The sequence below is a fragment of the Palaemon carinicauda genome, chromosome 14, assembly GCF_036898095.1.
Source record: "Palaemon carinicauda isolate YSFRI2023 chromosome 14, ASM3689809v2, whole genome shotgun sequence".
Classification (NCBI taxonomy): Eukaryota; Metazoa; Arthropoda; class Malacostraca; order Decapoda; family Palaemonidae; genus Palaemon; species Palaemon carinicauda.
The window spans coordinates 54,204,222-54,216,721 of record NC_090738.1 but is presented as its reverse complement, the minus strand read 5'-3'; the positions used below and the strand labels follow the sequence as shown (position 1 = coordinate 54,216,721).

The 12,500-nt window shown below is 34.9% G+C and overlaps 1 protein-coding gene across 1 annotated transcript in view; it reads left to right on the top strand.

Moving 5' to 3' along the window:
- LOC137653592 (zinc finger protein 721-like) overlaps positions 1-8,377 on the top strand; it is a 26,147-nt gene extending 17,770 nt beyond the window's left edge. The window contains exons 4-6 of the mRNA XM_068387123.1: positions 6,385-6,488; positions 7,244-7,417; positions 7,577-8,377. Coding sequence (XP_068243224.1) covers positions 6,385-6,488; positions 7,244-7,417; positions 7,577-8,155 — 857 coding nt within the window. The 3' untranslated portion in view covers positions 8,156-8,377. The remainder of the gene's footprint in view (positions 1-6,384; positions 6,489-7,243; positions 7,418-7,576) is intronic.
- The last annotated feature ends 4,123 nt before the right edge of the window (positions 8,378-12,500 follow it).

The following is a 12,500-nucleotide window of genomic DNA, read 5'->3' as shown; positions in this document are numbered from 1 at the left end:
ACTAGAAAAAAAAAGAGAGATATAAGGAGATTTGCCTTAACCTAACCCTAAATAATGGGTTCGTTTCCTACGGTGCACTGAATAACGCCTAACCCAATCTAGGAAGCAAAATCAATTCGAAAATTTTATTCAAAACGTCTGTAATGGTCTTGGGCGCGTCCTTATCATAGTCACGCAAAAATAAAGTTTTTTTTTTTTTTTTATATTTTCGATTTTTCGAAAATATTCTTGTAATTTTATCCCTTCCCCAAAAAACCATATTCTTACTGCACCTAAAAAAGAAGAAGGAATCCACATGTGTTACAAGAGACCATTAATATATGTCGGTATATATCATGGTAAATGTTATTTTACCCGAGTTTTGAATACAACGTCTTCGTTACAAAAATAAAACTCCAAATTCCCAATACATCGAAGGAAACAAAAACATATATTGCATAGCCTACTAAGTCAGTCCTCCGGATTTGCCTTATCAAATAAAAAAAAAACTAACTTCTGTAATCGATATATTCCCTCCTCGGTCTATACACAACATAATATCTTTATATATGAATATAGAAACACAAATTATTATAAATCATTTGACTGTGAACTCGAAAATACAATAGTCAAGTTCAGTTTCCACTAAATTAGTTCAAGAGCAATACAATGGGTGCCGGTTTAGTATGTGGCCTACCTTTTTTTTTTATTCTGGTTTAGCATATGGCCTACCTGGCTTGTTAGGTTAGGTTAGGTTAGGCCACATACTAAAATAGATAGAATTTCGAAGACCATATTCGAAAGGTAGGCCGCATACTAAACCGGCACTATACAATGTTTTGTCAACATTTTCTCACAACATATAATAACCTAAAACCACATTGAAGTATGGGGCCTACCTGGCTTGTTAGGTTAGGTTAGGTTATGTTAGGCCACATACTAAAACAGATAGAATTTCGAAGACCATATTCGAAAGGTAGGCCACATACTAAACCGTCACCATACAATGTTTTGTCAATATTTTCTCAACATTTAACCTAAAACCATCTTGAGTTATGGACCACACAAAAAATTGTATCTTTCAGTTGCAAACTGCAAACAATACCCGCCCCCCCCCAAAAAAAAAAGAAAAATAATAGGTGCTAAAAATTATGTTACGGGTACTCACCAAACCACTTATAAACTGCAGGAGAGCTCACGCATTTCCATTGTCTTGATTGCATCTTGTCATCTTGATTAAATAGGCTACCACTTTTTAATTGCAATCCACCTACGCAATGAATTCAAATTATTTGATATTACCAGAATTGCCTAGTCATGATGTATATGGGATTACGTAGTGAACAAATAACGCAAAACATGCAGCCATCACTCGTACCAGAACGCACGCGAAAAGTGTAAAAACACTTTCGACTGAAACTCAGCTATTCAGGCCATTGCATATAAGTTTTTTCCTTATTCCATAATAACAAGAAACGATCCCGAATTACTAGAAATACATAATATGGTACTTTAATATTATTACCCCAACACCAATTTCCGTTGTAACCCTGATACTATTTTCTAGGTTAGGTTAGAATTTTATCAACCAACAGATCAAATAATTAAACCTGAAAAATAGTATTGGGGTTAAATAGGAAATTAGTGATAGGACAATAACAGGAAAGTATCCATAATATTTATAATCACATATTTATGCTTCAAACACAGGAAACCAAGGAAAATGTGTCACACGTTCTCTGTCAACAACCGTAGAGACACTTAATATCGTGTCGTTCAAAACCACAACGAAAGATGGATTGTTCGTTTCGTTGCTATTTTGTGAGGTAGAATTAGTTTAGTTGGACTACCAAAAGTGAGACCCCGTTTTAATAAATTAATAAAGGAAGATAGGAAAATTCTCAAACCAGGCCAATTAAGTTTCTTAAAAACCTGTTGTAGGGCAGATTTTGAGCGTTCACACATCTCATCTCATTGGATATGTACAGTGTGTATGTATGTATGTATGCATGCATGTATGTATATATATATATATATATATATATATATATATATATATATATATATATATATATATATATACACACACATATATATATATGCATATATATATATATATATATATATATATATATATATATATATATATATATATATATATATAATACATATATATATATACACACATATATATATATACATACATATATATATATATATATATATATATATATATATATATATATATATATATATATATAGAGAGAGAGAGAGAGAGAGAGAGAGAGAGAGAGAGAGAGAGAGAGAGAGAGAGAGAGAGAGAGAGAGAGAGAATGACAAATGAGCCTTCGGACTCCAGACTCAAGCAAACTCAAAATGTCACAACTGAAACGCGAACGGTAAAGCATAGCCAACGAACGAATGTGGTTATTCACGATGTCACAGTTCCTGTTGTACAATCAACAATGTCAGCTGTTTGTATGTGGGTATGTGTGTGTGTGTGTGTGTGTGTGTGTGTGTGTGTGTGTGTGTGTGTGTGTGTGTGTGTATGAAGACCAATCCAAGCAAGGCTGTCTTAGAAGCAGTGCAGTGGTAAGAACAATCCTCTAATTTAAAGGTTGTTGGGGCCTGATTGGTAACGTCTCTACCTGGTGTTTGCCAGACGGGGGTTCGAGTTCCGCTCAGACTCGTTAGTGCCTTTAGTGTCTGCAACCTTACCATCATTATGAGCTAAGGTTAGGGAGTTTGGGGGAGCCTATAGGTCTATCTGTTGAGTCATCAGCAGCCCTGTCTGGCCGTCCCTGGTCCTAGCTTGTTTGGAGAGGGGGGCTTGGGCGATGATCATATTATATATGGTCAGTCTCTAAGGCATTGTCCTGCTTGCTAGGGCAATATCACTGTCCATTGCCTCTGCCATTCATGAGCCACCTTTATACTTTTAATTGGATATCATTCTCTCAGCAATGCTAAAACCACTTTAACATTTTCAAATTTTCTTAATAGAATTTAAATCATGATTATCTTCTTCTATCTATCTATAAAATATCTACCTGGCAGACACTCTAAGAGTTCAAAAAATGACGTGAGTTAGTGGAAACATTGTCCTAGTAGCCAATTAGTCCTTTTCTCCCGGTCGATTTTTTTACCCATACATTTCGAGCTTTGTCAAAAAACGAGTAAAGTAGTTGCTAGTCGAAAAAATGGCAATTGCAATCCTCGCAGACTTAATGAAGAGCTACAGGGGAAAATGACGCAACCAGTAATTTTCCTCGATTCCAACTTCCATTTTTTTAGCACCAATAAATTATTACCCTTTGTATTCATGCTCTCTTTGTTTGGAACATTCGTAAGATTAATGACTGCTTCGAGTAATATTGTCATTATCAGCTGCGCAGCAAATTAATTTAGGGCTGTTGCAATTACGGGAAATATTCTGTTATTCTTCACTTACCATCGTTCAAGATGGCTAGCTGGCGTTTCCACAGATAAGTCTTATCGTTGTTATCTTCTATATAACCTTCATGTCAGTTTTTTTCCTTCTTATTGTTGCTATTTAAAAAAAAAAGAAAAAAAAATCGTTGAATAGCCATTTTAAAAACCGGTTTATGCGAGGATTTTCAATTGTATGGAAAATATTATCTGGCAGATTTTATTATTATTACTATTTTTTTTTCTTATTTATTATTATTATTATTATTATCATTTTTATTTATTATTATTATCATTATTATTATTATTATTATTATTATTATTATTATTATTATTATTACTACTAGCTAAGCTACAACCCCATGTTGGAAAAGCAAGATGCTATAAGCCCAAGGACTCCAAAAGGGAAACATAGCCCAGTGAGGCAAGGAAAGAAGGAAATAAATAAACGATATCAAAACAGATATTTCATATATAAACTACAAAATAGACAACCCAGCTTAGATAAATCAATCAATAGTAGTTTTGGTTGTTAATTTTGTTTTGATGATATATTCATCCATTTCTAATAATCAGGCCTTCTCCATCATGAGGCTCAATACTACACAGTATTCTAGAAGTTTTATTCCAGCTGTGACCAAGTTGTGGAATGATCTTCCTAATCTGGTAGTTGAATTAGTAGAACTTCATAAGTTAAAAGTTGCAGCAAATGTTTTTATGTTGAACAGGCTAACTAAAGTTTTTTTTTTTTTATAGTTTATATATGACATACCTGTTTTGATGTTGTTACTGCTTTTTAAAATATTTTATTGTTAACTTTTTCTCATAACGTTTATTTAATTCCTTATTTCCTTTCCTCACTCGGCTATTTTTCCCTATTGGATCCCATGGGCTTATAGCATCTTGCTCTTTGATGTTGTCACTGTTTTTAAAATATTTTATTGTTAATTGGTTCTCATCATTCATTTATTTCCTTATTTCCTTTCATCACTGGGCTATTTTTCCTTATTGGAGCCCTTGGGCTTATAGTATCTTGCTCTTCCAACTAGGGCTGTAGCTTGGCTAATAATAATAATAATAATAATAATAATAATAATAATAATAATAATAATAATAATAATTATAGTATCTAGCTTTTTCCACTAGGGATTGTAGCTTGGCTAATAATAATAAAATAATAATAATAATAATATTAATAATAATAATAATAATAATAATAATAATAATAATAGCATCTTGCTTTTTCCACAAGGAGTTATAGCTTGGATAATAATAATAATAATAATAATAATAATAATAATAATAATAATAATAATAATAATAATAATACCATATTCTGTGGAGTGGAAGTGAGGGAAAGAGAGACATGGAAGTAATAACGAGAAAATAATGTGAATATCGTTTTGGCCAATAATGGTTACTAAAAAAAAATGGTACATGGTTGACTAAAGTTCTGGAAAGGTTTGGCCTCGATACAATCTGAAAGTATCGCGGAAATCTCGAAGTCGGAAGGATGCATTTCTGTCTAATTTGGCCAATCTGCTAAAGTTTAGGTCTCATTAAAACCGTTTTCCTGTTGCAACAGATTTGCAAGATTTATTGCAATATTTATAGGAGTTTTTATGTACAAGATACGGCCCTTAACCGTTTAAAGGTTCAAAGGCCGCCCATGAATGGTAGAGGCAAGGCACAGTGACATTGTCCTATCAAGCAGGTCAACGCCCTAGAGACTGACCATAAATACATATGATCAGCGCCCAGGTCCCCCTCTCCATCCAAGCTAGGACCAAGGATGGCCAGGCAATGACTGCTGATGACACAGCAGATAGACCTATGGGCTCCCTCAAAACCCCCATCCGTAGCTCACAAGGATGGTGAGACTGCAGCGACCAAAGAAACCAACGAGTTTGAGCAGGACTCGAACCCATGTCTAGTGTTCACCAGTCAGGGACGTTACCACATCTGTTTGATTAGACTTGGAATAATTTCGTTCTTTCGTTACATGACAGAATTCATTGAAAGTATTGTGAACCCCTTGGGAGAGATAATGATACCACCTCGCTATCAATTGTCGATCTTATTTTAAAACGAAAGGCAGTTTATAACTGCAGGTGGAATTTAAGGATAAGAGAAGTAAATTGACCAGTATTTAACAGATGGTTAACCCACTACCTTTTAAACATATGAGTTGTTTATTACCAGATATCTGCGAGAATGTATAATTATGTTCATCATCATCATCATTATCATCATCTCCTCCTACTCCTATTGACGCAAAAGGGCTTCCGATAGATTTCCCCAGTCATCTCTATCTTGAGCTTTTAATTCAATACCTTTCCATTCATCATCTTCCACGTCACGTTTCATAGTCCTCAGCCATGGAGGGATGGAGGGATGGGTCTTCCAACTCTTCTAGTGCCTTGTGGAGCCCAGTTGAAAGTTTAGTGAATTAATCTCTCTTGGAGAGTAAGAAGAGCATGTCCAAATCATCTCCCATCTACCCCTCACCGTTATCTCATCCACATATGGCATTTGAGTAATCTCTCTTATAGTTTCCTTTCTAATCCTGTACTGCCATTCAACTTGCAATATTCTCATGAGGGCTTTGTTCTCAAATCTATTAAATCTGTTGGATATTGTTTCATAAAAGATTAATTCTCAATCTAACAACTGTATTGGCGATCATTGCACAAGCAACTGTTCTAATTTTTCACAACCTTCTCAAAACGCCACAAATGAAAAAGGTTGTTTTAAATAGTCAGGCAAAAACGGTTTATTTTTTTAAGGGATGCAAATAGTTAGGCGAAAACTGTTTTTTTTAAGGGATGCAAATAGTTAGGCGAAAACTGGTTTTTTTAAGGGATGCAAATAGTTAGGCGAAAACTGTTTTTTTTTAAGGGATGGAAATAATTAGGGGAAAACAATGTATTTTTAGTGATGCGAAACTTTAATTCACTCTCCTTTTTTACACTTTAGGAAAGGCTTTCCGTCAGCGGGTATCCTACCTGGTGCATCAGCGAATCCATACTGGAGTGATGCCCTACACGTGCGATGCCTGCGGAAGGTCATTCAGGTACAAGGTAAGGCCTTTCACACCTCACTCCATAAAAAAAAAAAAAAAAAAAAAAAAAAAAAAAAAAAAAAAAAAAAAAAAAAATTAAAATTCATCATCAGCATCATCTCTTCTCACGCCTAAAGACCTCTGATAGATTTCGCCAATCGTCTCTTATCTTGAGCTTTTAAACCAATACTTCTCCACACATTGAGTTGATTCTTTATCCGATTCACGTGTAGGTTTTAGTCTTGGATTCAGTGTATTATAGTCCTTTACATTAAAAGGAAGACAAATAATTATTTCAAAACTTACTCATAAATTCCTTGTTTTCAAAACTTACTCATAAATTTCTTGTTTTCAAAACTTACTCATAAATTCCTTGTTTTCAAAACTTACTCATAAATTCCTTGTTTTCAAAACTTACTCATAAATTCCTTGTTTTCAAAACTTACTCATAAATTCCTTGTTTTCAAAACTTACTCATAAATTCCTTGTTTTCAAAACTTACTCATAAATTCCTTGTTTTCAAAACTTACTCATAAATTCCTTGTTTTCAAAACTTACTCATAAATTCCTTGTTTTCAAAACTTACTCATAAATTCCTTGTTTTCAAAACTTACTCATAAATTCCTTGTTTTCAAAACTTACTCATAAATTCCTTGTTTTCAAAACTTACTCATAAATTCCTTGTTTTCAAAACTTACTCATAAATTCCTTGTTTTCAAAACTTACTCATAAATTCCTTGTTTTCAAAACTTACTCATAAATTCCTTGTTTTAGGTCAGCCTGCGGTCCCACAAGTGTGAACCAAACATCGGTCCTGCGCCTGTAGCCACTGGCCCTCTACCCCGGAGTAACGAGGGCGTAAGTGACACCAGAGGGCAATCAATACCCCCATCATCCACTCCTTTAATTCATCTACCTCAGACGAGTGGAACAGCGACTACGCCTTTAGTAAATAACCTTGTTGATTTAATCAGTTGTTTTCTATTATTCAAATGTATGAGAATAATTCAGTTCCATGACCATTACAGAACTGGTTTCTGTTATCTTATAAATTTTCACGTTGTTTATACAGCACTGATTAAAAGAAATGTCCTTCACTCTCAATAGTTAAGCGGAGCACCAAAATCAGAGGCAACTGCTGACGTGCAAATCCAACAGATGGCGTCATCTTCTTGCCCTGCTGCTCCTGCCACCAACCTAAGGGATAATGAACTCTCGTATGTCAACAACAACCACAGCTCGCCGCATACTTTACCGCGCCATAAACTCCCTCAGCACCAAAGACCGGAGCAGCAAGACCTATCGAAACATAACCAAAACATAGTTCCAGTACCTGGACGTCCAAAAGTACCTCTGGAAACCATAGACATTTCAGCCATCTCCTGCGACAGTTTGCCCGTTCCACATGAATCGAAGAAATCTCCCCATAGGTCTAATAGAAGCCCATCTCATACCGTGTCTCCTAGGACGGGCGGTGGTGTCATAGGCGGGCCAGGGTTCCACGACCCACTTTCCGTGGCTTTCTTACACGCCCTGGTTGATCCACAACAGGGGCGCGTTCAGGGGGACTGCCGTCCGCACGTTCAGCTGTCCTCCCAGGAGGGACTGCCTTTTCCCAGTCTGTCACCTGGCGCTATGGACACCGACTTGGACCACGACAATTTTCTAACTAATCTCTTGATGTAATGCAAGTGATGGCGATGTCCTTAACATAAATAAATGTTGTGATATCGAGAGGGGTGAATGTGTGGCAACGTTATGTGATGAATGTGATGAAAGAATGTTAAAACGTGAGAGGTATTGTCTTGCATGGTCTACTGAACGTTGTCTAAATTATTATTTTCTTTTGTTTACTAAATGTCATCATAGACATTAACAAGGTACAAATAGATAAAGCTTTATTTTTTATTTCATTTTATGATTTATTTAATTTCCTTTTTTTTATTCCTCGAAGTGTGAGCATTATTTTGGTTGGGCTTTCTCCGAAATCTTTCTTTTGGGTTGGCTAAAGCATTTTGAGACATGTAGATGCAAATCATTTTCGAATGAAGATTAGACTGGAATAGTGAATCAGTTCAATATAATCAACTGAAATAATAAAAAAAAAAAAACAATGAAGTAAATAAAAATAACTTAAGCCATCAAATAATGATGAGGTTTTGAAGTCTAAAAGGAGGTGGTCTGATGAAATATATATAAAAAAAATATCAATTCTGTATTAAATTAACAATAGATTAAATCAATATTTAACTAAATTAACTGGAATTACTAAATGGTGTTAATCGATTTTACGTCTAATGAAAGAGGTAACATTGGAAAAAAAATTCAATGTCTTTCGAACAAGAGCCCGTGCTGTCATAAGTCCTGTTCAACCTAACACAGCAATAACAGCATTGCCATAAATGGCACACCACAAATCATGCTAGGATTGTTGTGGCCTGATTGGTAACGTCTCTGCCTGGTGTTTGCCAGTCGGGGGTTCGAGTCCCGCTCAGACTCGTTCGTGCCTTTAGTGTCTGCAACCTTACCATCCTTGTGAGCTAAGGATGGAGGTTTTGGGGGAGCCTATAGGTCTATCTGCTGAGTCATCAGCAGACATTGCCTGGCCCTCCCTGGTCCTAATTTAGGTGGAGAGGAGGCTTGGGCTCTGGTCATATATGGTCAGTCTCTAGGGAATTGTCCTTCTTGTTAGGGCAATGTCCCTGTCCCTTGCCTCTGCCATTCACGAGTGGCCTTTACTGAACAATAACAGCAAGCAAGCAACCACCAAGAAAGGCATTGCTATAGAAGGCCCACCACAAATTATGTTTGACAGATGTATCGGATGAAGGACACTTGTTATATATTAGTTATAAACAAGAAAGTAAATAATTACTGGTTGTTAATGTTTAAAGGTTTAAAGGCCGCCCAAGAATAGCAGAGGCAAGGGACAGTGACATTGCCTTATCGAGCAGGACACTGCCCTCCAGACTGACCTTATATAATATACATATGATCAGCAACCAAGCCCCTTCCCCACCCTACTAGGACCAAGGAGGGCCAGGCAATGGCTGCTGATGACTCAGCAGATAGACCTATAGGCTCTCCCACACACCCCATCTTTAGCTCACAAGGTCACAAGGATGGTGAAGCGGGACTCGAAACCCCGGTCGGGCATTCACCAGTCAGGGACGTTACCACATCGGCCACCACAACATTTGCATTCCCACACTTAATATTTATAAACAGGTATCATGTCACTAACATCATGTGGTCTCCACAATTTCGTCTTTGAGATCTGCATTACACTCTGTTGGCAGTACATTTGTTTCCGTTTATATTTCAGTTTTGCCAGTAACACAAAAATAGCTATATGGGTAACCCTATGAAACACAGTCTTAATGCCATAAATCCCAGAACAAGATGAAAACGATAGAAATATTAGGTTTATCTTATGTCTAAAAAAATAAAATTGGATTTGATTCAATATATATATATATATATATATATATATATATATATATATATATATATATATATATATATATATATATATATATACCTTTCCATGCACCGGTTTGAAATTGTAGGATTATTATTATTATTATTATTATTATTATTATTATTATTATTATTATTATTAATTGGTAAGCCACAAACCTAGTTGGAAAAGCAGAATGCTATAAGCCCAGGTGCTCCAACAGGGAAAATAGCCAAGTGAGGAAAGAAAACAAGGAAAAATTAAATATTTTATGAACAGTAACATTAAAATAAATATCTCCTCTATAAACTATTATAATAAACAGAGTAAACGCGTTTCAGCCTTTACAATTAAAGGAAAAAGGCAAAAATTAAATTCCAAGTTTATTTGGCTGAAGGAGTTACATCATAATCGGCAAATCGCCCTATCAGAATGGCCCACCCAATATTATTTTTCGTGGCAATTATTATTATTATTATTATTATTATTATTACTTGCTAGGCTACAACCCAATTGTAAAAGCAGAATGCTATAAGCCCAGGGGCCCCCAACAGGGAAAATAGCCCACTGAGGAAAGGAAACAACGGAAAATAAACTATTTTAAGAAGTGTAACAATATTAAAATGAATATCTCCCATATAAAATATAAAAACTTTAACAAAACAAAAGGAAGAGAAATAAGATAGAATAGAGTGCCTGAGTGTACCCTCAAGCAAAAGAACTCTAACCCAAGACAGTGGAAGACCATGGTACAGAGGCTATTGCACTATGGGAGTATGCGACGCAACAGCTAATTTAATAAGTAATTTCCTTCTTTACGCTTCCACAACAGCATTGATAATAGTAACCTACCAGTATAAATAACAAAATGGATTTTAAAGTTAAATTCCATGGAGAATTTCTTATTAATTGTTTTCTTTTCAGCCAAAGAATCAGGTTTTTCTGAAAAAGATCTCTGATCATGTTTAAAAATTTCTGACTTTTTGTAAACATTGAGGGATTAAGAGCACCAAGCCCTATTCATGTATTAAAACAATTACTTCTGATTGCGTATAGACCAGCCAAAGGATCAGCTTTTTCTGAAACAGATCTCTGATCATGTTTAAAAATTCCTGACTTTTTGTAAATATTGAGGGAATAAGAGCACCAAGCCCTATTCATGTATTAAAACAATTACTTCTGATTGCGTATAGACCAGCCAAAGGATCAGCTTTTTCTGAAAAAGATCTCTGATCATGTTTAAAAATCCCTGACTTTTTGTAAATATTGAGGGATTAAGAGCACCAAGCCCTATTCATGTATTAAAACAATTACTTCTGATTGCGTATAGACCAGCCAAAGGATCAGCTTTTTCTGAAAAAGATCTCTGATCATGTTTAAAAATCCCTGACTTTTTGTAAATATTGAGGGATTAAGAGCACCAAGCCCTATTCATGTATTAAAACAATTACTTCTGATTGCGTATAGACCAGCCAAAGGATCAGCTTTTTCTGAAAAAGATCTCTGATCATGTTTAAAAATCCCTGACTTTTTGTAAATATTGAGGGATTAAGAGCACCAAGCCCTATTCATGTATTAAAACAATTACTTCTGATTGCGTATAGACCAGCCAAAGGATCAGCTTTTTCTGAAACAGATCTCTGATCATGTTTAAAAAATCCTGACGTTTTCTGAACACTAAGGGATTAGAACACCAAGCTCTATGCTTGTATTAAAACAATTACTTCTGATTAAATATTCTGATCTCGCAAACACCAGCCAAAGGATCAGCTTTTTCTGAACAAGATCTCTGATTCTGTTTAAAAATTCCTGACGTTTTCTGAACATCGGAGGATTTGTGCACCTTGTGCATGTATTGAAACACTAACGTTCCGATTTAGTAAACACAAGAAATTTATCAAACAAATACATAAATATTGCTACAGAGACGAATTAACAACGTATTAATTTTTTTTTTCAGCCAAAGAAAGCAAATTAGACAATTGAGTCGGACTGAACTAAGTGGTTATTTACGTGTGTATTTTTTCCTTGGTTTTTAATTTTATTATTTTTTATTTATTTCATTAACATGGTATGCGACCCAACTCTGCTGGTGTGAAGAAAATAGCTCAAATTCTATTAAAACAAAATTGACATCTCTCTATAATATATTTTGGAGTCAGCACGAACTTAATTTCAATTTTTCAGCATCACTTGTTTAATATCAAAGTACTTTTTTCTTTATCTGCAATTATATGAATAAAACTCGTTGTTCTTACCGTATTTGCAATGAAAATATGATAGATGTATCAGAGTCAACTTATGGTTTTGATGATTCCTACTTAGCCAAATTTAACTGGTAAGATTTTCATTTCGTGTCAAGCAACATTAATTGGAAAAGAGGTAATTGCAAAAGAACAGAGGAAAGACATGGAATAGCAAGTGCTATTCTAATAGAGAAGAGAGAAACAGAGACCAGGCAGAATAGAAATATTATTCTCTTCTTTAAAAAAAAAAAAAAAAAAAAAAAAAAAAAAGTTACTGGACTTGTAGAGTTCAACTGGTAAGATTTTCATTTTATGTGAAGTAATA